Source organism: Myotis brandtii, unplaced genomic scaffold, assembly GCF_000412655.1.
Source record: "Myotis brandtii unplaced genomic scaffold, ASM41265v1 scaffold470, whole genome shotgun sequence".
Lineage (NCBI taxonomy): Eukaryota > Metazoa > Chordata > Mammalia > Chiroptera > Vespertilionidae > Myotis > Myotis brandtii.
The window spans coordinates 370,906-395,332 of NW_005367953.1; the positions used below are offsets into that span (position 1 = coordinate 370,906).

A 24,427-nucleotide genomic window follows, 5' to 3' on the forward strand; every position below is an offset into this window, starting at 1 on the left:
ACCCCAATCGGCCCTGATCAGGGCGGGGCTGGCCGGCCAACCTTCTGCGGTCCCTCCCTCTGGCCAACCACCCCGATCACCCTGATTGGGACTGGGGGAGACGGCCCAGATGGCCCTGATTGTGCACCAGGCCTTTTGTAAATAAATAAAAAAGGAGGTAATGGAAGGGAGCTAACTGTCAAAAGCAGAGGGAACCAATGGCCCTGAGGCAGGAGGGAGGCTGGGATATGTGAGTGCCCTCATGGAGCCAGCATGGCTGGCCAGCATGGTGGTGGTGGTGGTGGGGATAGTGGATGATGAGGTCAGTGAGGAAGCAGCGGCTAGATTGTAGAGGGCATTTTAACCATTATAAAAACTTTGAATTTAACCCTCAGTGAGGCTAATATGTGTCACCTCCAAGGGCTCTGTGGCAATCTTGCTCCTCAGGAAAACTTAGTAGCCAATCAGCTGCTGTGAGAAAAGGGTGCAGGGAAGCGTATCTCAAAAGGCAGGTTCAGTCTTCTCGGTCCTGGACATACCTGGTGTTCCTTTAGTTTCCGTTGCAGTGTGGAATTCAGAGACTGCTCATCCTCATATTTAGAGTTGACAGAATTGATTTCCATATCCCTCCTGCAAAAGAAGGTTTGATCTCCTGAGGAAAAGCTCTGAGGGTAGACTAGTAAGCTGACCAGAGAATAGGGACTGGGCTGCCAGAGGAGGCCTTAAATCGGCTGGGGGCAAGGACTCACCCTACAGAGTCCCAGAATTTATTCCACTGGCTTTTCATTCACTTATTCTTTCACTCATGTATTTATTAATTTGATATATGTTTGATATATGTTTATTGAGTACCTACTATGTGCCAGACATCATTTGGGGCTCTAGGGACACATCAGTGAACAAGCCAGACAGAAATCACTGCTCTGGTGCACTTTAAATTCTAGGGACTACAGAATCACGTTAATGCTTTGCCTTTTTAGAGAAAATTTCCTCCAAAAGCTTTAAACAAAAGGCTGTCTCCTTCTGATGTGTGAGTTCCATGTGTCAAGAAGCCACATATGAAAACTAAGATGACAGAAGGAGTAGATGAGGAGGATGGGCAAGGCCACATGCACCTTCTGGGTGTGCCACAGAAGAAATGTGCTGAGAGGCAGATTTTGCTGCTATGCCCCTCATAGCAGTCTGAGGTACTTTAAAACTGCCTTAGAAACGTATACTTCAAAGATGTAATATCCAAATTCTACTTCTTTTTCCTTATTTTACTCCTTATCGCCATCACCTCAGCCTCTTACTTAGTTCAAGCTTATGCCTGGACTATTGCAATAGCCTTCCAATTGTTTTCCTGCTTTTAGTTTTTTTCCTACTCCATCTTTCCTCCATGTTATTGACAGAGTGATATTGATAAAATACCCTCTCAACTTGTGATCTTTGAGAGCCCAGTTTATAAGTTTCTATAAACTTTCTGCCCTCAGATGCATGCATTGCTTAATACAAGTCTCCTTTTCATCATCCAATAGGCCATGTCTGATGCCCTGTAGACAGGACAGCACCTACTCCTTTCTCCCTATAGCCTTCCTGGTGGGCACACTGCCTGGCACATAGGAGGTGCTGGTGACAGGCATGGATACATGTGAATCCCTCAGCACAGTGCCTGGAGCCTGGGACCATCTAGAAAGTGCTAGATATTGCTAATATTATTACGAAGAAATGAATGACTGCATTGGCATACTTTTTCACCACCTCCTCAAGATCTAGCTTGGACCGCTCCATCTCATTGAGATTGTCAATGGTCATCTTCAAGTCACTCTCAGCTTTCCGACGAGCCTTTTCCACCTCTGCCCGGATTTTCTTTTCTTGTTCCCAGTTATCTTCCAGCTGTGGAGAAAGTAGAGGAGGGGTGAGTCTCGGTCAAGAACACAATAGGAAACCAGACTGGGCCTGGTTCCTTAGCTGTGGCATCAGAAGAGCCCTCACTTCCTGGGTGCTTTAAAACTGGGGGATGTGTCAGTCCAGTTCCAAAAATGTATCTGAGGACCCTGTCCTTGAGTGTAGAATTGGCCAGCTGTGGGCATTACCTCATGGATCTGGGTGTTGAGCTTGCTGTTGCTCTTTGTCAGGTGGTTCACCTTGTCCTCCTCAGCTTGCAGATCATCGAGGGTTTTCTGGAAGGAAAGATACACACGTGTTTCCCACAATGTACACAGGAGCAGCTGGTCAGACCTGGTTTTCTGCCATCACTTCTGAGCTGAGTTGAGTTGACTGCAGTGAACAGCTACTGAGTGCCTGCGCCTGGGTGCTAGGTGAGGCTGGGGCAGACCTGAGCACCCGTCAGCAGCAGGTAAGCCCTCGGGTCAGTAGGGGGGCTCTGGTTCTCCACAGGCATGTGGAAATCTGTGGGGGCTTCTGGTTGTCATAATTATTGGGGACCACACTGTCACTTAGTGTATAGTTCCAGGGATGCTGGACCTCTTGTCTTGCTCTGGACAATCTGGCACCATGAAGAATAAGTCTGTAGTCCACATGCTTGATGTCCCACCCAGACTCTCATGTAAATAAAACAGCCATTTATCCTTTTCTGAACTTAGAACCCACCACAACTTTACATATAACTCAAATACTTTTTTCATTTAGTATACACTACATTTTTATAGAATGATCTACCATGAAAATTGAGAGATGATTTATATATTGTTATAAAAATCTCCCAGGAGTTATTCACCGTTTTGTTAAATTGCAGCAGTGACAGTCGCCACCACACTTTGCTATCTGGGTCGCCAACACACCCTCCTGTGCCCATCTGTAACCGTTGTAGACAGGCTCAGGCAGATAGCCCACTGCTCACGATATCTACTAGTCAATCTGCTTTATCTTTTACACATGGACAGCTCTATTATTTATTATAAATTATTTTCCATTTATTTCTCCTTTATATTGAAGGGTGCTCTATTGATATTTTTATTTCAGGATAGTAAGAGAGCCTTCCAAAATAGTCAGTCTTCATTATTTGTGGATTATCTACCTGCCAATTTGCCTACTTCCTAAAATTGTTTGTAATCCCCAAATCAATACTCATGGTGCTTTCATGGTCATCTATAAGATATTAGTGGAATGGTGAAAAATTTGAGTCACCTGGGGTTTTTCAGCTGAGATCAAATGAGATGATGCCTTGCCTTCTTGTTTTATCTCATACTGCAAACAAGTGTCCTTTTCACAGTCTATTTAGTGTCACGTTTTTATATTTTTGTGCTTTTTGTTGGTGATTTCACTGTTTAAAATGTACCCACACACAGTGCTGTCTAGTGTTCCTAAGTACAAGAAAGTTTTGATGTTTCTTACAGAGGAAATTGTGGCAGATAAGCTTCATTCGGGTATGAGATAGAGTGCTGTTGACCAAGGGTTCAATGTTAAGGAATCAACAATATGTACTAAAAAGGCGCCTTTAAACACATACACACATAAAACAACATAATGTATTGATCATAATCATATGTATTATGTATTGATTGGTTAACAAAATGTTATGATCAAAGGCTTACAGAAACCTAACCCTAAATTTCCCCTAGGAGCAGAGTTTTAGTTTTTTGCTGTTTCAGTGTGTGTGATGATTTTATAGAACCTTGAATAATGAGAATTGGCTGTATTTATTATAAAAAGTGGCTCTGGGTATTTGATATAGTTGAGTCACAGTTGAAGGGGAGGTATTTCCAGAGGCAGCTCAGGGGACATGTTTTGGATTCAGGTTTCAGCAAACACAGGGATGAAGGTCCATTGTCTGGTTCTGAGCTTCAACTCGCTCTTTGCACCTGTGTTTCCAGAGCTAGGAGGTGTCCTGTGCTGGAGGCTGGTCAGAGCTGGCTCTGTATTTAGTAGCCTGAGCCTGTAATAGTCGGGTGGGTCTGCCTGTGACCTCAAGACCTCATGTCTGTTGTTGCAGCAATGCATCAGAATTCACTGGTGCTTTAGAGCTCAAGGGCACTTCCCTATGCCCCACCTCGTTTTTATGACTCTGGGGATCACACCTCCCAGTGTGCCTGGGGCCATCCTGACTTTTGTCTGTTGTCCCTGTTTCACTCTGAAAGCTGTCCTAGTTTGGGTGATAAATTATATGGTTGTCCCATTTATAACAAACCTAGAAGGAAGGCATCAAGATGTGACCATGCTCACTTCACTGATGAGGGAATTGAGATCTAGGGAGATTCTGTGAGTTTCCTGAGGGCCCCTAGCTGAGGGTGACAAATCTGAGGTCTGCCTGCTCTGCCAAGGGGAGAAGTGGGCGGTGCTCACCTGGTGCAGCTCCTCCAGGGCCCTCTTCTCCTTCTGGAGCTTGGCGATGGAGTCTTCTCTGAGTGAGAGGTCCCCAGTCAGGGTGCGGACCTTGTGATCTAGGGCCTGGAAACCCGGGTGAGAGAGAGACAGATCTTTAAGTCTGGGAACACCTCTGGTGGGAGGAGAGGAGGCACTTGTTTTGAGAGAGGGTCCTTGATTTGGCTGTACTCTAGAGCAGTGGTTCTCAACCTTGGCTGCACATTAGAATCACCTGGGAATCTTTTTAAAATCCTGATTTCTGGGCCTCATCCTCCAGAAATTCTGTTTCTTTGTTATGGGGTGAGGCCACAACATTAGTAACAAAGAAACAGAATTTCCGGAGGATGAGGCCCAGAAATCAGGATTTTAAAAAGATTCCCAGGTGATTCTAATGTGCAGCCAAGGTTGAGAACCACTGCTCTAGAGTCTCCTGACAGCCTGAGAAATACTATACCCAGGTCACACCCCAATCACCCAAGTCAGAATCTTGGGGGTAAGGGAAGCAGTGAGAACCACTAGTTCAGACCTTTGCTACTCAAAGCCTGGTCCTTGGATGTTAGCTGTGGCATTGACCGAGAATGTGTTAGAAACATGGGTCCTGGGTCCCTGCCAGACCTGCCAGCCCAGAATCTGCATCTTATCAGGATCCTGATGTTTTGGGTGCACATCAGAGCTGGAGAGGCATGGGTTTGGTTATGTCTACCTTTCCCTGCTCATGGACCCCCATACACCTACAAGGTACGAAGCAGGTGTTGGGGCCAAGGGCCAACAAGTGGGCTCCCCCTGGAGCCACTTGGAGGGCATCAACTGCTTGTTTGAGCAGCTATAAGTGGCCCCACTCTTCTGATAGGGTTGCCTCTTCAGGGAAGGGAGGAAGAGTGAACATGATGCTGCAGGACATTCTGTGAGGGGCCAGGATGCTGAGGCTAAGTGGGCAGCAGGCTAATGCAGATACCGGGAATCCCAGGTTTGAGAAGAACCAGTCAGGTCTGAGTGTGGATGGCACCATGACGGGAAGGCTCTCAGGCCCCTTAGGCAGCTGCTCTAACAGAACTTTCTGTAACAATGGATGTGTGTTCTCAGTTTGCTTTGTCCAACACAGTAGCACTGGCTACATGTGGCTATTGAGCACTCAAAATGGGGGTCGGTTGACTGAGGAACTGCATTTTAAATTGTATTTAATTAAGTTAGCATAACTCCATTTGGTCCAGCTGGGTGGCTCAGTTGGTTGGAGTGTCATACTGTACACCAAAAGATTGCGTGTTCTATTCCCAGTTAGGGTACATTTCTAGGTTGCAGGTTCAATCTCTGGTTGGGGTGTATGTGGGAGGCAACTGATCAATATTTCTCTCTCGCATAAATGTTTATTTTTTCTCTCTCTCTCCTTTCCTCCTTCTCTAAAATCAATAAACATATCCTCATGTGAGGATTAAAAAATATATCCCCATGTAGCTGGTGGCTAGGCTCCTGGTGTGACCCCTGCAGGGTGAGCAAGCTGGGATTCCCTGACCCTGAGAGGAGTGTGATTGTGCCCAAGGCCACCTCACCTGCTTCTCCTTCTCTGTCTTAGCCAGGGTGGTCTCAAGGCCCTCCAGGTCACGCTTCAGGTCACTAAGCTCCCCCTCCAACTTTCGCTTGGTGGCACTCAGGGAGGCAGCTGTGCCCTCCTCTTCTTCCAGCCGCTCCCGCATGTCCCCAATCTGGCTCTCCAGCTCCATTTTGGTCTTCATCATCTGGGTCAGGCGCTCCTCCGCATCCATTAGGTTATCTTGTTCCTGATGGAAAAAAGAGCCCCAGTCAAAATTAGGGGTCTAGGCTCCCACAGGGGACCAAGATGGTGGGCAGCTTGGGCTGACAGGACACCCCCCCACCAAATGTGTCCTAAGGTTGGACAGGGGCTGGGCTAGCTCCGAGCTCCTTTGCGATGTGTACAACAAAGTGACAAAGTGTAGTCTAGGAGTGTGGGCCCCAGACCAGTTGCAGCACCTGAGAGTTAGTTAGGATGCTAAATCTCAGGCCCCAGGTGAGACCTGCTACATCTGAATCTGCATTTTGATGAGATGCCAGGTGATCAGATGCACCTTAAGGTTTAACCAGAGGTGGAGCTGTCAAAAGTCACACAGGCAATAAGTGGTAGAGGAGGGACAACCTGGGGATCCACTGGGGTCTCCCCAAGATGGAGTCAGTGGTGTAAGACAACAACTGGACACAGAGACAGAAGACTGGCCCAGCTGTGTGACTTTTGTTCATGGCATAACTTTACTGAAATTCAGATCTTTGTCTGCAAAATAAGGGAAACAACACCGTGAGGCGTAAAGGGATGGAGCTCATGAGGTGCTTTTGTAAATAGAAGATTCTTTTATTACTGTGGTCTCACTCAGGCCCAGTCTTCCCAAACATAAAATAAGGTTCTTGGCTGGAGAAACTCCTCAGGGGTGTTAAGATGATGTGAAGAAACTATGCTAAGCAGGAAGGACCCAAGATAGAATCGAACCCCTCACAATTGTGGGTTTTCTACTGATGGGCTTGGTACCTTGATGAAGTCTCTAAATGTTGGTCAAAGTGAGTTTTCTACCCTGTAAGATACATGTGAAAATTGGGTATCTTAAGGGGTGTTTGTGAGGGTCCAATCAGAGAATGATCCTTGGTAAACCAGGAGGGTCACAGCAGTGACTATAGTCATTATATTGGAATGCAGGGAGGGGTGCATTGAGTCAGGCACCCATGCAAACTAGGTCATTTGTTCTTCCTGCTGTGTTTGCACTTGACAGGCAAGGAACAGTAGGCAAAGAGGGCAAGTTCCCAAGGTCCTACAGCAGACCCAGGCTCACTTCGGGGGCTTCTCCCACTACATCTTGTGTGGACAACCCTCGCAGGGCCAGCCTTTCTGTGTGTGCTGAGGGCAAATAAGACTCTGATAGAGACATTTTGGTATTTGGGTCAAGGGTGACATTACAATGAAGAAAAGAGAAGGCCGGAGGCACACAACTCGCAAGAAGCTCATCCTCCCATCTAGGGCCTGACTCATGGCAACCCTTGAGGTCTGGACAGTTGCCAAGGCCCCCAGCTCCTGTCCCTCCCCCAGGGCCCCACGTACGGCCTGCAGCTGGATTTTGAGGTCGTTCTTCTCCTGGCTGAGTGTGGCCACCTTCTCCTCCATATCCTTGACCTTGGTTAGCAGCTCTTGTGTCTTGGACATGGCATTCCTCAGCTCCTCCTCTTTGGCCTTCATCTCCTCCTCTTGCCGGGCCACATTCAGGAGCGGCTTGACCTGAGCAATATCATAGAGTGTTAGGGAGATGGGCTTCGCCAGGGGACTGAGAAACGGGTTGTGGTGGCCCTGCCAGGCTGGGCCTTATGCCCCCACAACTCCTGCTGCAGCTGTGAGGAAGAGCCGTTTTCCATAGAGGCCAAAGCATGTCTGGCCCCCACAGAGAAGGCCCATTCTTCTTAAGATCAATCCTCAGGATGCTCTTTGATCCCAGGAAACACAAAGTTAGATGGTCTTCAGTATCTAGCTGCACCCAGTGTTTACAGCTGTTTTGTAAATTTTGTGTGCTTGGAGCCCTGGCTACATCCACAACTTGGCTTTCCCTTGCTTTTCTTTCTTATTGAGTGCCCTATCTATCTATCTATCTATCTATCATCTATCTATCATCTATTCTCTCCATATCTCCATCTCTCTGTTTTTTTTAAAATCTTTTTTATGTCTCTCTGTCTGTCTCTCTTGTGTCTGCTCTCCAAAGTGGCAAAGTTCGCATAAACAGGTTATGTAGGCACTACAACAGCTGTCACACTTTTTATTCAGTGAAAGTGTGTTTTTCTCCGCTGACTCATCCTACCTGGCTTAGTTAAATAAGATTAGCATTTAGTCAATATACTAAGAGTAAAGGATTTTTATTTTATGTTTTTTACTCATTGGAATAGCACCTTGCCCTGAATGTTTAATTAGTGAAGTTTTACTTTCTAGTAAAGAACAGGGAAGCTTCCAGGCTCTGTCTCCTTGTCATCTGTGATCACTGTGTCTGCTTGAAAGACCCTAAGAGCTGTTGGTCTGGGACTTCCTAAATCAGGGGTCCTCAAACTACGGCCCGCGGGCCACATGCAAATACAAATATTGTATTTGTTCCCGTTTTGTTTTTTTACTTCAAAATAAGATATGTGCAGTGTGCATAGGAATTTGTTCATAGTTTTTTTTTTAAACTATAGTCCGGCCCTCCAATGGTCTGAGGGACAGTGAACTGGCCTCTGTTTAAAAAGTTTGAGGACCCCTGTCCTAAATGGTAATCCATACACAAAGGGGACAGGTGAGATGGATTCCAGCACTGCATTGAAACCCTTTGATTTTTATTGTTACATAGTTACTTTAAAATAATTAATAATAACAACAAATAATTTTGAAAAAATTTTAAAAATGAAAAAGAACTTGTCAAATTCATAATTTGATGGATGCTATTTGCTTAGGATGAGATTACAGCAGGTTAAGGAAATGAAGTTTCCTTTTAAAATAAATTTTTAAGATCAAACAGTGAGTTGATATAAAGGAAAAAAGCTCAGTCATTGAACAGGTGGGGAATGTGCCGGTGATGATGAACTTTGAGAATGCTCATCTAGGACCCTCTGCAATCGGCTATGTGTGGGCACATTTGGGGATGCGGAACTTACTATTCTCCCTTTACTAGGGTAAATTTGTGGTCAGCACCAATTGTTTAAAAGCACTTTTTCTCTGGGAGGGAAAAGAAGCTTCTGTGTGCGGTGTGGGGGCCTCACAACCACCCGAGATGACCTGGAACCTGTCCTAACTCTCCACATGGCTGCCCCTTGAGACAAGCATTCTCCTGTCGGCTGAGTGTGGCAGCCCTGCACCTGGCTCCTCTGGTGCCCAGTGGTGTGTTCCCTCTCAATGGGGGCCCCAGCTGTGATGTCATAACCTGGTGTGATTCAACCTGCATGCAGTAGGATGGTTCATGGCCTCCCGCATTGGTTGAGGATGGCCTGGCTGCTTGGGGCACCAGCAGCCCCATCACCTGGCTGACTCACACCGCCCTCACTGCTCTCTTGGAAGAATCTGGGAAATGAGATGTCAGATCTCATGATTTCCTGAGGCCACCCCAGTTCTGAAGCCAAGGACTTCACTAAGGGAGTTGAAGATGTCTCAACCCCAGGGGTGGGGCACTGATAACCAAGCCCACTTTCTGCAGCAGAGGGGGTGGGGGGCTCCTCTCCACTCTAAGTGTATTTTATTTTTAGGGATGAGATGAAAGGGGGGGAAGACACTATGATTTTTCTGAAGGAGGAATTAGCCCCTGTCTGGAAGGAGGCTAGACTCCTCTGTCTCCAAGGCACTCTCATTTTTAGACTGTCCCTGCAGCATCCATGGCTTTCCACCCCCAAGAGGCACCTCTTTCTACCTAGGACTGAGGCTCCCAGCCCACAGATAGCAGCAATACCAGCTGGCCTGGCCCTCAGCCCTCACCTTGTTGTAGAGCTTCCACCAGCCCCAGAAACGTAGCTCTAAGAACTTGCGTGTGTTCCGCTGGATGACTTTCAGGCCAATTCTGCAAAAAGAGAATTCAGGGTTGCATGGGTTAAAATGCACGTGTCAGGGCTGGCCTCCCAGATGGAACCATTCCTCTCAGACAGCATAAGGCTGAGACAGACTACTCATTTCTTCCTGCATTTCCCTTCCTTTCCTCACCGGAAATCACCAATTGGTTCCTAATCCCATACATCAGCAGTCTTTGGAATTCACCCTTTCTTGTCCCTTGCACTTTCATTTGACTGACTTTTACCAGTGACTTCCTGGGCACCAAAACTTTGGGCTGGCTTGGGTTGCCATCCGACCACTCAGCCCCTAATCAATGTCCCTGCCTTCAGCCGGGGTCACAGAGGACCTGATGCTGGATATCAGGAGTTCATTACTGTTATTATTTATCCATCGCTACTATTATTACTAATTCTATGACCACAAATTGCCAGAGTCAGTCACAAGTCAAGCAGGGCAGCCTGAGGTATTTTCTAATTACTGTTTTGGGGAGCTGACTGAAAAACAGGATTCTGAGGGCAGGGATTTGGAATGAGGATTTCTGGGATCTAATCCTGACTCTGCATGAACCTGGCCCAGTTCCTTAACCTCTCTGACCTCAGTTTCCACATCTATAAGATGGCGGTACTGGCCCTACCACTTCCCTCTCACAGCATCATCATCATCATATGGAGCAAGTAAGGGGATGGCTATGAAAGTAGCTTATACACTGTAGGTTAGGTGGTTCCTGTTATGAGTTCAATTGTGTCTCTTTCAAAACGTATGTTGAAGTCCTAATCCCCAGTGCTTGTGAATATGACCTTATTTGGAAATAGGGTCTTAGCAGATGTAAAATTACTGGGGTTAAGATGAGTTATACTGGAATAGAGTGGGACCCTAACCCAAGATGACTGGTATCCTTATAAAAAGGAGGAAGATTTGAAGACAGACACAGAGAAGAAGGCCATATGAAGACAGGCAGAGATTGGAGTGATGCCAATAAATGTCTGGGGCTACCAGGACTGAAAGAGGCAAGAAAGGTTCCTCCTCTAGAGCCTTCAGAGGGAGCATGGACTTCCAACACCTTGATTTCAGACTGTTGACCTCCACAACTATGAGAAAATAAGTTTCTGTTGTTTTAAGACACCCAGTTTGTGGGGTTTTGTTATGGCAGCCTTGGGAAACTATTATAGCCTCCAAACAGGGTTCTTTGGTCTAGCAAAGACATTGGCTCCTCACTGCACTGTGTCACTGATGGAGCTGACCACTGTGTGTATGGTGGGGTTCCTGGTCATTTTGTAAGGATGTGTGTGGCTTCAGTGGTCCTGCCCCATTGGTGTTCATGTATGCTACCTTCGTTCCAGCATCTTCTTGAACTCAACCCTCATAAGGAAACCCCGGAGCCGACACTGTAACATCGTCATGATCTTGGATAGACGTTCATCTCGCATGTCCTCGAGCTTGGCCAGGATGCCTGCTCGGAAGAATACCTAGAGGACAGACACACTTATCTGAAAATAGCCCAGCTGTCACCAATAGCAGCAACTTGGGAGTGGGGGTTAAAATCAAAGCACCAGCGATTCAGAAGGGTCTTTAAGAGTTAAGAGACACAGTCTAGTGCTGGTATTTGAGGCCCCTCAAAATCAGCTGGCCCCAGCCTGGACACCTCCAATAGCAGGGCCACTGTAGCCTCAGTGTTTAGTTCCTCTTGCCCTTGGATTCTCCTATAAGCTCCAGACCTGGTCTTGAACTTACTAGCTGGGTCACCTTGGACATGTTTCCTCACATCTTATGGCCTCAGTTCCTTATCTGTGAAATGGGAATGCTGATCCCTTCCTTAGACGGTTGTTATAAGGATTAAATAACAGGCAGAAAAGAACTTTTGTAACTATGAAGCTCTGAGTAAAGTGTGAGATCCTTATAATCCCCACTGCTGTGATTGCTTGGAAGCCAGGGTGTCAAGGGGCCTCCCTTTTTTACCACCATGCAAAGCAGCCTGGATAGTCAGGATCCCATGGGAATCTGGGAGTGGGAAGAGGGGATAGTGATCAGCTAGGGGTGGGGGGTGGGGAGTTCCAGAAAGGAGACAGAGTTGTACTAAGGCTGCACAATTTCAGGCATCCAGCTCTTGTGTGTCAGTGGGACTCATCCCCAGGAAAACAAGACTTGTGAAATGCAAACTTTGGTCACATGCATTGAGCCACACCAGGCCTGTGGAGAAGTTGTACTCGCCTGGGCCACCCATGAAACCAGGAGAGGCAAGTGACCTGCTCCAGGCTACACAAGAGGCAGGCTATGAGCCTGACCCTCTTGACCAGGGGTCCTCAAACTACGGCCTGCGGGCCACATGCAAATACAAATATTGTATTTGTTCCCGTTTTGTTTTTTTACTTCAAAATAAGATATGTGCAGTGTGCATAGGAATTTGTTCATAGTTTTTTTTTAAACTATAGTCCGGCCCTCCAACGGTCTGAGGGACAGTGAACTGGCCCCCTGTTTAAAAAGTTTGAGGACCCCTGCTCTTGACTGTAAAGCCAGTGCTCCTCCCATGTCACCCTGGCTGTCACGTTGGGGTCCAGTCTGATCAGGTAGCTATAGATGGACACTGTTCACTGTCAACCTGGCTGGCCTGACAGTACTCTGTGAGACCAGGAAGTGAGACAGACAAAGGATAGCCCAGGTCCCGTGTCGGGATCCGGTGGCTGCCCTATCTGAGTCAACCCAGAATTATCTGCCAGCTCAGGGCTGGGGCTGTTGGTGTGTGTGGGCTAGGATTATGGTGCTTAACCTGAAGACCCGGACCACACATGTACTGCCATGCCCTGGTCAAATCCAGAACCTTGATTCTGATGGGCTCCTTTTATTTTTAGAAGTCTGGGGTCATACAATCCTAAGAAATATCCTACCATTTATTGAGTAGTATTCTGTCTGAGCTGGATTCTCATGTATGTTACTTTTAGTCACCCCAAAGTCTGATGAAATTGACCTTATGAGCCCTGCTTTTTCAAAGGAGGAAACGGAGGGTCTCATTAGCCAAGAGGCTTGTACAAGACAGGCAACTGGCCAGTGGTGGAGCTGGAATTCACATCTTGAAGCTCACCTTCTTAAAACAAGGCTGAGTGTGATAGGGAGGCTGTACCACCGGAAGACCCTACCTTGGTATGTCCAATTTTGTATTCATTTACATCCAGGTCAATGGACCCAAGCAGCAGCTCTGAGGCCTTCTTGTTGTCTACGAATCCCTGAGGAATCACGTTGGGGTTCAGCACTTGGTACCTGTCAGGAGAGGGTAACAGCAGTCATGCAGTCAGTGTCATCTCCAAGCTGGCAGCATGGAAGCTTGTCCATGCAGTTATCCCTTGATCTATGGCATGGCCCTTGAGTCAGGGGATAGATTTCTTTTACAGATACTACAGCAGGCAGATAGATGTGTCTGACAGGAGACTTGGGGACTAAATGTCAGTGTGGGTTGAGGTTTCAGGGGGGAGGTGTTTGTAGAAATGAAGACACCAAACTTCTTTTCTTCCAGGCATAGGAGAACTACTTATTTTTCCTGACCTGCAAGCAACCCCCTTTGTGATCTTGGATAAGTCCTTCCCCAATTAGGAAGGACTTCAGATGACTTGGACACAATTAGGGACTTCAGATGACTTGGACAAGATGACCTCAGGTGACCCTTCTTACTCTATCAATCTATGGTCACATGTTCTAGCAAGTAGAGAGGGAGTAGAAGTAAAATAATGCAAAGATGGGGTCTTGGTTTGGGTTGCCCCCGGAAGCAGACCCTGAGACTAGGATTCAAGTGCAAGTAGTTAATTGGGAAGTGTCAGAGTTGGGAAGTGGGTTGGGAAGCAAATAAAAGGCATGCTATCAAGCCAGTTATTATAGCAGGCAACTGGATCTTAATCCTGCTGGGGACACTAGGGGCAGTGGTGAGTTGGAACCTGCTCCTACTGGCTCATAAAAGTGAATAGTGTGCATCTCTTCCCAACTCCACATTCAGTGATGCCACATTGGTAGCTTTAAATCAGCTGTGGTGGGAGTATTTACACCATGGAAACAGGCAGACACTACAAGTCAGGGTTTCTTTTTTTTTTTTTAAAACCTAGAGAGCCCATTTTTAACATTTACCAGCATGTTGCTATCTGATCTGACAGCTAGTGTAGGACACACCTCAGAGTTACCCCATCAGAATGGTGAGGGAGCTGAAATATTTATTTACCAACTGCCCTTACTCATTGGTTGAAGGCTGCTCCTGGGGAGGCATTAATCCCTGATACTTTCAGCCTGCCAAGTAGCAAAGTAGGCCCCAGCAGCCCGAGAAAGCCCTCAGGCAAAGAAATGCAGGTGATGGCAGTTGAAATGTGGGCCAATGTGTAGTGAAGTAGAGATAGTGAGGCAGCATACGTCTTTGTACCCACAGTGTCTGTGACAATCGGATTATATTTGTCAATAGTCAATCCCTGGAAATTGTCAAGGTTTCTGGGACATACCACTCACTCACCTCTGTTTGAACTCTGGGTATTGCAGCCTGTTTGGGAAGCCCTTCCTGCAAATACGGATACCTTCCAGGACTCCATTGCAAGCCAGCTGGTGCATGATTAGGTGGGCATCCACCACACCTGCCAAGAGGGAGGGCACAGGATGGGGAGTCACTACTCTATGGTGGGACAGGCCACTTCTTGCCACTTAAGAAGACTGAACTGAGTATCCACATCATCAACCCTAGTCTCCTCCTATCACTGTCCAGCCCCACAATTCAGCAAAGTCCCAAAGACTCCCCTGAGGGTGACTTCTTTCTGGGTGGACACCACTCTGCTGTACAAAGCAGCTAGAACACAATTTTTGGATTATCCATTGTTGGGGATTCTTTCATGCCCCATTTAGCCCCAATCATTCCTGGTTATTGGACTTAAATTTGGAGCAGACACCAAATTCACAGCTCCTGAGAACTTTCAGCAGGGATACACGTCCCCATGATATACCTGATTGCTTGAACTCATTAGGCACAATACAGCGGACAAAATGAGGGGCAGTGCTGTGGAGGGTGGTCATCAGCTTGTTCAATTGCTCCTGGGGAATGGAGGAAAAATTAAAATGAAGAGTGAGTAAATTTGGCACTGATGTTGCAGGACACCTACACTCAGGAGAGGTATTTATTTAGTTTAATTAATTAAATTAAAATTAAAATCCAGTTCTTTCAATCACAGCATCCACTTTCAAGTACTTACTAGCTACATATGGATAATGGCTACCATATTGGACATCACGTTGGAAAGAAGAGAACATTTCTGTCATTGTGTAATGTTCTGTTGGTTAGCAGTGCTCTCGGAGGTCCAGTGACTTGCCTAAGGTGACATGATTTACAAGAAGCAGGGCCTCTTCTGATTCAGTGCTGGATCATTATAAAATCTTGATAGTAAAAGGAGCCATAGTGCCTGTGTGTGGACCAAACCCTGTCCATTGTTAACCTCCCTACTAAACAGTTCCTCTTCTGCCTGGATCCTCCAATGAGGTGACCCACTCTGCCTTAGGACAGCTGATTCTTGGGAAATATTAAAATCTTTTTTTGTGTAACATCTCCTCATTGGCTGCACTTCTGCACTTTAGAACATGTTTCCAGTAATGCTCAAACTTTGTGGAAGAAGACGTGCCAACTAACTCTAGGGCACAAGAGCTGCTTAGCCATTGATATCTCCACTTGTCATGTTGGGCAAGTCCCATCATTCTCTGGGTTTCAGTCTGAAACAACACAACTCAACTGGACCATCTCTGAGGTTCTTTTCTGCTCTACTGTCCTGTGGTTCTGTGACCCCTTCAGAAGGAAACAGACTCCTCAAATGCAAGGGGCAACCATAGTCATAGAAATGAAATCATCCTGTCCTTGGTTGTGAGGTGGCAGCCATACCACCATACCATTGAAAGGAGAGGGGTAGGTGCACTGAATGCAAGGTGGACTCTGGGGCAGCCCCTACTTACCCTGTAGAAGTTGGAGACTGTCATGAAGGAGGAACCTCTCTTCTGCTTCTTGCTTCCAGCTGAGAAAGAGAGACAATACGTTTCACATCAGCACCCAGCATGGGAGGCTGTCTCAAGGATATGCATTCTCTGGCTTTAAAAACTTTTTGGGACTCGTTAAGGTGGGGTCCTCCCATCAGGAAAATGAGATCTATCAGGGAGTGGGCCAATGGCTGACTGTGACATAATTGCCAAAAGAAGTACTGTGCTCCTTGGAGAGAGTGTAGCCCTTGGTGATTTAGGGCTGGCACAAGGGGACAAACTATTCCCATCACCTGGGGAAGAGGAAGAGCACACAGACCATCTGAAGAATTGCATGTTGGTGGTGAAAACATCTCTGAGCCAAAGGAGATTTGCAGTTCTTGCCCCACTGAGTGGCAGCCCAATTGGGCAACTCTCACCCAGGGTGTTCCCCTATGGGCCACACAACCTAGACTGGGCTGGAGGTAAGGCTGGGCTTGGCATTTGCCTCAGACAAAGGCAAGCAGGGAGCAGAAAATAAGCACAGAGCTTCTGGGCATCAACTTTTCCAAAGCAGTATTGTTCCACCTATAGGTGATATGGACCGGATGATTGACTCAGTTGATGGAAGCTCTCAGGTTGCATTTGCATCCCTCTATGGCAGTATCCTCCATGCCTACCTTAAGCAACATGCCATCCAGCCATTCATTCATCCATCCAGAGTTGAATGAAAAAGTTTTGTTTTTTCCCCCTTTCCTTTTGGCCAAAAAAGGGCATCAACATAGGGAGACTGGACACAACAAGGGTTCAGCCATACCTGGAGCCTCCTCTTCTTTGAAGAGAATGGCCAGGATTGACATTGTCGATTTCTGGAATAAGCCCACCACTGTTTCATTCAGGGGGTCTTTGTTTTTCTCTAGCCAGCCTGTGATGTTGTAACCCACCTGGAAAAGGGAAAATGCCAGTAATTATATTTCTACCTATAACTCTACCTACTCTCAGTTCCCAAGACCAATCTCCCATCTCCTGGTACTTCCATTCTTGTCCCAATGACTCCCTGGAGTCTTGGGATATCCCACATAGAGGTCCCATCATCTGCTTTCTTGGGCATTTGCAGTTTACCTGTCTAGGACACCCAACTTCTGGCCTTTGCCCACAAACCAGGACTCCCAGCTGCTCTCTGCTGGGCTGTGACCTTATCTTGAATGTCTTGCTTTGCTGGCCACATCGAGCTTTCCTGACCACTGGATCTTCTTCTACTCAGGTGATATGATATTACTGTCAGTGACTGGCTTCCCTGTGAGAGCATTTGGTCTCTCCTTGCTGAGAAGCACATATACCCTGGGCCATTGCCTGGTGGAATGATGGGGGGCTTCACTTATCTATTTTTGGGGGCTCCATTGTGTCCAGGTAATTGGAAATCCACAAATTTATATTTCCCATTTGCCATGTGGCACCAGCAGGAGAGGCAAAGAGGAAGGAGACTTTCAGATCCTTCCATTGAGTATTGAGAAACAAGGGAGCAGACGAGAACCCCAAAAGTTTGGATTTCTTATGTCCTATAGAGCATAGATGTTTGTCATCTCCAGGCTTTATTTTAGAGCCTTCTTGGAAGTGCAGAGTCCCCATTTGTGTTTGAATATTCCATTGCTTCTCATTTCAGTGTGGGAGATGGGTGGAATACTGCAATTCAGCCCCAAGCCTGCTGTTTGCTCTAGATCAGTGGTTCTCAACCTTCCTAATGCCGAGACCCTTTAATACAGTTCTTCATGTTGTGGTGACCCCCAGCCATAAAATTATTTTCGTTGCTACTTCATAGCTGTAATTTTGCTACTGTTATGAATCGTAATGTAAATATCTGATATGCAGGATGTATTTAGGCGACCCCTGTGAAAGGGTCGTTTGACCCCCAAAGGGGTCACGACCCACAGGTTGAGAACCACTGCTCTAGATGTTGGCACTATTCATTTTGTGAGTAATTGACATTGTTATGGTTGATGAGATTATAAAATCTTGGTCCCAATGCTCAATCCAACAGCAGCTTTCCTGGTGGCTCTGGTGCTGAGGCTACTGTTTCCTGCAGTTAAACCCAAGGAGGGTCAATAAACTCTAGTGGTAACAGGAACATTGGCATTTATGGCAATACTGAAATCCCAAGGAAGCCAAAGATTCTTATAAACTGGATGGATAAATGTTGTCTCCCCTATGAATTATTCAAATAGAAACTGTGTCCTGCTTGCACTTAATTTCCCCCTTCCCTGAGGACTGGGATTGTCATGAGTGAAAAGCCACTTCAGAGATGTCACCTTGTTGGTTTGGCAGCCACAAGCTTTCAGAGGGATGAGTTAATCATTTAGGAAATGATTAATGGGCTCATGGAATTTTTTTTTCAAGTGCTCTCATTTCTGACCAAGACTGAAGTTCACCTGTCAAACCAACGGCCATATATCATGGTGTGGCCCTGGCAGTTCTGAGGGTAAAAACTGTTGGTCACTCCCTAGCAGGCATCCTAGGCTGGATATCTTTTGAATTCTCAGATGCAGTGATGAAGTATGAACTGGAGTTTATGTCAATGAGCTGATCACCCTGTTTTATCGTGGGTGTACTAGTTGGAGGCAGGAAGCCTCAGGGAGGGTGTGTCAGGACCTATAATAGGAAGAAGAAACAGCAGCCAGTAGGTGGCCACAGGATAATACTCACAGTGCCTGCATAGTGGACGAGCTCAAAGTGGGCCTCAGCCCCTTTGCCCTTTCCTCCCTTGGGTTTGAGGAAGTTGTTGGACTTGCCCAGGTGGTTGTCATATAGGGCTGCCTTGAATGTGGCATCGGTGGCCTTGGGGAACACACACTGCTCCTCCAAGATGGAGAAGATGCCCATGGGCTAGAAGAGAAGAGGAATGGACAACGTTAGAGGAGGCCACAGGATCACAAAGGGGACACTTTGGTGTTGGCCTGGGGTTGGTGGGAGGGGTGCCTCACACACCCATGTGGCCAGGAAGCAGAACTCTGGGAATGATGCCTGGCACGTCATGGTCTGGTCTTCGCATGGCCATTTAAACTTGAAAGAGGCTAGAATTCATGTAGTCCAGTAGAAGAGAAGACAAGTCTGAAGGGAGCAGATAGCTCCCTAGATGTTAACCCCATCCATACAGTGGTGCTGGGTAGGTTTGGCCCTCAGAAAAAGGGTGAAATCAGTAACACCTGACCTCTCTGTGTTTAATTTATCTGCTTTTATCTACCCCTCCTCAATGACATTCCTGACTACCCAGGGGCCTCATGTTGTTCTAGATCTCTGCTTACACAAAAAAGGGGTGCTCATAAATGTTATTAGTGCCTTAATATTCCCCTCCTATGGGAAGTCTGGATATTTAAAGAAGACTTCTGGAAGAGGGCAATGCTTAACCCCAAAGCTCAAGCATGAGAACATTCCAGGCTCTGTGACAGCTGGACAGGGAGATATTTGCAGGTGTTGTGGGTGGATGAATCATGCATGCAGCCTGATTTTGGAGACTCTGTTTTCCTGGAGGGTTAAAGCTGAGCCCACATCGAAGACCCCTGGCTATCTTTAAAAATACAGATTTTTATTGATTTCAGAGAGGAAGGGAGAGGGAGAGATAGAAACATCAATGATGAGAAAGAATCATTGATCAGGGCCAATCCTGTTCTGGCCCTCCACTGGGGATTGAGCCTGTAACCCAGGCATGTGCCCTGACCAGGAATTGAACCATGACCTCCTGGTTCATAGATCGACACTCAACCACCGAGCCACACTGGCCGGGCACCCCTGGCTATCTTGATGATAGATTCGCTATGATGGGCTTAAGGATGAGCCTAAGAGATAAGATATGTTCTTTCTTTCTAAAAATTTTTAACTTTTCACTTTGATATAATTTTAGGCTTGCAAAAATAATGTAAAGCATTCCTAAATATCCTTCATCCGACTTCTCCAAATGTTAACATAAGTTACTCTGTACAATAATGAAAACCGAGAAATTAACATTGGTGTAATACTATGAACAGACTTTGTTCAAATTTCATCTTTCCCATTAATGTCCTTTTCTGAATTTAATCAAACAATATCTATTCTTGAACTAGGCCATTTGCTAAACCAACATAATCCCTATTGTGTGATTACAGGAGAGACAATTAGATTGCCTGGGTTAGAGCCCAATTTTTCCACTCATAGGTTGTATGACCTTGGACAACTGACTTCCCTTCTCTGTGCCTCAATGTTCCCCTATGTGAAATGGTTATAATAATTTATTCCCCACATATGGTAGCTTGTGATGATCCAGTGAGTTAAGGCAGGCAACAGCCCAACTAACCATGGTCACTCTAGTCACTGATATACCCATTTTGCAGAGAAGAAGCTAGAGGTCAGAGCCAAGCATGTCAAATCCACAAGATTGACATGCTTGGGTCAGGCCAACCAAAGTCATCAGCAGTATTGCTGACTGCCCCGAATCCAGGTTCTGTCTCCCTGCAGACCCCAGTGAAATTCCCTCCTGATGTGAGCTCTGGTCAGGGCCTGGTCTCTCTCCAAGCCACTCCTTTGAGGAGCAGTTACCTTTTCCAGGAGGTCAATGCAGGCCTGCAGGTCGAGGCCAAAGTCTATGAAGACCCATTCGATGCCTTCCCTCTTGTACTCCTCCTGCTCCAGCACAAACATGTGGTGGTTGAAGAACTGTTGCAGCTTCTCGTTGGTGAAGTTGATGCACAGCTGTTCAAAGCTGTTGAACTGTCAGGAGGACAAAAAGAGGGGTCTCAGCCCAGACCCTGACAGAGCCTTTCCCAGGACCAAAAGATGAGCCACAAGCAGAGCTAAAATCTGCCAAGGGCCAATCCGTATCGGGCACTGTACCAAATGCCTTAACACCGATCACCTTGTCAGTGGCCCCATCAGCCTTGTGAGAAGCCCTTCTCCGTTACCCTCCCTACAAAGACGAAACAGCTTGAGCGTGTGCCCCTGGACACACAGCACTGCCAGGACCCAAACATAGGCAGCCAGACTCTGGCCTATGTAGTTAACAAAAATGTTTGTGGAAAGAACCATTTTCTTTCCAGGGATGGAAATCATTTGAGATGTTTTTATAGATCTGACCCTGTTCTGCCTTTTGACAGTTCTCTCTGTGTGTAGTTTATCTCATTCCTCATCTGTAGAATGAAGGGATTTGAGGAATTTATAAGCCTTTTTTTTTTTTTAAAGCCAGAGACTACTTTCTCTGAATGAAACCCTATGCTGAAGCCTCATGAAAAACAAGTTTAAGTGGAGGTGCCATTGAAATCACAAAGCAATATACATGCATCAGACCCTGGGCTAAGATGCATTTTCTCAAAAAACTTACAAGGCAAGAATGGTTGGAGTTCCCATTTATAGATGGGGAAACAGAGGCACATACAGCTTGGAAATGGCCAAGCTGAGATTTGATTTTTGTTTGTTCATTGCACACACTCTGCTATAGGCACAGGGTGTCCTCTTTCTTCCCTAGTCCACTCCTGCTGACTGTCAGTGGCTGGCCAGGACTCTAGGGAGCACAGTTTAGACACTCTAAGGCTCTTTCTACCTCTGAAATTAACTTATTCTATTGTAGACAGCAGCCAGATTATCCTTTTAGAACCTGAAAGAAATTGGGCTAAGCTGTTTTTTTTTTTCCCCCAAATCCATCTGTGGCTAGTAGAAATCTTAGAATAATAGGATAGCAGAGCTGAAATGAACCTTAGAGATCATCTCTTCCAGCCTGTTCATTTTAGAGTTGAGAAAACTGAGCCTCAGAGAGGCGTCGACACTTTCCTAAAGCAACACAACCAGTTGACGGACACCCTGAGTTCAGAATCAGTCTACTGACTCCTAAAAGTGCAGCTTCCAATTATAGAGGCAAAAAGCTTCCTGACCCATAATACGAGTCTCATTTCTGTGGGCAAGAAGTGGGAGGCCACTAATGTGTTGGTAAATCAGCTCTCTCTTTGTCTCTCAATCTCTCTCTGTATAAAAAAAAAAAATGGCAAAAAAGCAAGAGCCTGATTTGTAGTGTTGGCCAATTTCCATGGTATAAATACACCAGGGCCATATATCAACATGATGTCAACTGGCTCACAAAACTCCAGAAAATGTAGCAATCAGCTCTTGTGAGCCAGTACAGTCTGGCTCCAGCACACCTCTCATTCTGTCCATTATCATTCTTTATGACTAGGCAAATGGAGATGAACCTTTCTGGAGGCCAAAAGTCGGAGACCCAGGAGCAAACTGAAATTGACCCATTCCAGGTCCAAGGTGACATGGTGGTGAAAAGTAGCTTATAAAGGGAGGATGGCGACCCCAAAGCAGAAATAAAAGGCAAAGCCAGGCACACCTCAAAGATCTCAAAGCCGGCAATATCCAGCACCCCGATGAAAAACTGCCTCTGCATCTTGGTGTCCAAGGTCTTGTTGATCCTGACCACCAACCACTTGAACATCTTGTCGTAGACAGCCTTTCCCAATGCCCCAATGGAGTTGTTGCATTGTTCCATGTTCTGGCCCTTTTGCACAAACTCGTTGCCTACTTTGACCCGAGGCCTGGTGATGCCCTTCTGGAGTTCCCCGGAATTGAGACCCATGAGATGGGCGACTTTGTCAGCCACTGAGCAGGGATGGAAAAAAAACAGGTGAGTGAAAGAAAGATGGTACCCTGACATGGAGAAACTTAGTATGGTCTATTTTGGTGTGATAGGAGGTGAGGGGAGGGTGGAGAAAACCGATGGTGCCATTGAGAAAACAGGTCTGAGATGGTTTCCACAATGCCTCAAGGTCAAGTGGCAAAGCAGAGTATAGAAACCAAAATCATGTCTCTGATTCTCTGTCATTTCTCTCTGAGAATATAATTGTCTGGACATACAAGGAACATTCTTGGTTTACAGCATGTCTCTGAAATGGCACGAAGCCCTGGAGAGCAGTGAACCCTGCCACTGGCTGCCTCCTGCCTGAGTGGCCCCAGCTCAACACCTACCCTCGGTGGTGTCCACTTCAGCTTGCTCCTCTCTGGGCTTCTGCTTGAACTTCATGTTGCCAAAGTGCATGATGCCCCCAGTCAGCTTATAAACGCCAAGCTTCTCCTCGGCACTGAAGCCCAGCACATCAAAGGCAACCTGCAAGGCCACAGGGAGGAGAAAGCCAAGAACCTCCTTGCTTCTCATTCACAACACTGCCACCGTATGGACTCTAGAGGTCAGGCACACCCTGGTCAGCGAGGCCTGTTTTTTTCCAAGGAGCCAAACTATTTGTTTAACCTCTCTGGCCTCTGCAAAATGGAACGTCTAGCAGGACTGAAAACAGAAAACGAATGGGTGGAGTACATGGCCCCTGAAGTCCCTATGGAACTCTAGTTCAGTACTGCAAAGAGAAACTGCTTGCTGTGACAGGCTTGGGAGGAATGCCCAGGGAAGAATCTGGGTTGCTGCCTGACAATTCTTAGGGGGACCTCCACCCCAATTCTGATGGTAGTACATGCAGGCCCCCAAAGTTTCCGTCTTGATTCTCTTTGTCTTTCCCTAGCCACACCCACCCACTTACATCTGTGATCAGCAGCTCCTCCCCGTCGTCCATGTTTTCTACCGAGGTGACACCCTGGCTCATCCAGTTGTACTCCTTAGGGTTGGGGACCAGCAGCAAAGTCTCTGCCAAGAGCAGAAAAGTTAACAGCTTGGTGACGCATGCTTTCTTCTCTTTCATTTGTAACCAACATCTCTAAATGCCTCTCATGTGCCAGGCATGAGGGGTTACAGAGCTGAATAAGACATGGTCCCTTCCCTCTGGAATCACCTCCAGAGCCATGGAGGGACTTGAACAGGGTCACATGAGGAGCTTGAGAGTGGGCAGAGTATCTCGGGGACTTGGTTGGGTCCTCCGTCACTTGACCCAGTTTCTGGCACCTAGTATGCACTCAGTAGATATTTTTGGAATAAGTGAATTCATATTTTTCACCTTCCTCTTTCCTGCAGAGAGCAGGTCAGACTCTAAGGCAGAAGGTAACACATGATTGCAGTGGGCAATAATAATTACTTCATATTGGGATGTTGTTGTTTTCACAAATATCTTTACTTTCATTTTTCTTCAAATGTGTGTCCCTGTTGGTCTTTGTTTTTTTTTCACTTTTGGAAGAGACATGGGTGCAAGAAACACTTGTCCTTTCTTTCATCTTTGCTATCTAGAAAAACTACAGCTCAAGAATGAAGATAGGCATTAGGGCTTGGTGGAGAGTGTGGTAAACAGGAGAGCCTAAGCTCCATCCAAAGGGGCCATCACCATTCAACTGTCCTGATTAGTCCCACAAAAGAGAACAGGCCCATAGCTACCAGATCTTCTGCTATTCCAGGAAAACCAGGAAATTGGGTTTTTATGTGAAGTCTCCCAAAATCAAAATGCCATCCATTAATTAAAAGTTCACTGTATTGAACAAATAAAGCCCACCTGGGAGTGGGGGTGGTGTCCAGTGCCTTAGTCTCTGGCTGGGTCAGGAGGTGTGTATATGGAAGATTGAGACTTTATTCCTCTCTTCCCCCTGCATTTACATCCTGTGCAGGTCTACCAAGGACAACTGAGGCCGTTGGTGCCTGTCCAAGGGCACCCAGCTGAGTGGATGAGTGCACTCTGCTTGCTGAGCAGA

General features: G+C 46.5%; 1 protein-coding gene across 1 annotated transcript in view; it reads right to left on the minus strand.

Annotated features, from left to right (window-relative positions):
- The window catches only part of LOC102244356 (myosin-16), a 55,989-nt gene that overhangs the window by 22,833 nt on the left and 8,729 nt on the right, over nucleotides 1-24,427 (minus strand). Inside the window, exons 9-26 of the mRNA XM_005875832.2 lie at nucleotides 23,335-23,438; nucleotides 22,772-22,910; nucleotides 22,137-22,405; nucleotides 20,354-20,524; nucleotides 18,488-18,667; nucleotides 16,605-16,731; nucleotides 15,788-15,846; nucleotides 14,794-14,881; nucleotides 14,313-14,430; nucleotides 12,964-13,084; nucleotides 11,162-11,298; nucleotides 9,761-9,842; nucleotides 7,382-7,555; nucleotides 5,832-6,059; nucleotides 4,264-4,368; nucleotides 2,055-2,141; nucleotides 1,709-1,854; nucleotides 519-609 (exon numbers count right to left, since the gene is read on the minus strand). Coding sequence (XP_005875894.1) covers nucleotides 519-609; nucleotides 1,709-1,854; nucleotides 2,055-2,141; nucleotides 4,264-4,368; nucleotides 5,832-6,059; nucleotides 7,382-7,555; nucleotides 9,761-9,842; nucleotides 11,162-11,298; nucleotides 12,964-13,084; nucleotides 14,313-14,430; nucleotides 14,794-14,881; nucleotides 15,788-15,846; nucleotides 16,605-16,731; nucleotides 18,488-18,667; nucleotides 20,354-20,524; nucleotides 22,137-22,405; nucleotides 22,772-22,910; nucleotides 23,335-23,438 — 2,426 coding nt within the window. The remainder of the gene's footprint in view (nucleotides 1-518; nucleotides 610-1,708; nucleotides 1,855-2,054; nucleotides 2,142-4,263; nucleotides 4,369-5,831; nucleotides 6,060-7,381; nucleotides 7,556-9,760; nucleotides 9,843-11,161; nucleotides 11,299-12,963; nucleotides 13,085-14,312; nucleotides 14,431-14,793; nucleotides 14,882-15,787; nucleotides 15,847-16,604; nucleotides 16,732-18,487; nucleotides 18,668-20,353; nucleotides 20,525-22,136; nucleotides 22,406-22,771; nucleotides 22,911-23,334; nucleotides 23,439-24,427) is intronic.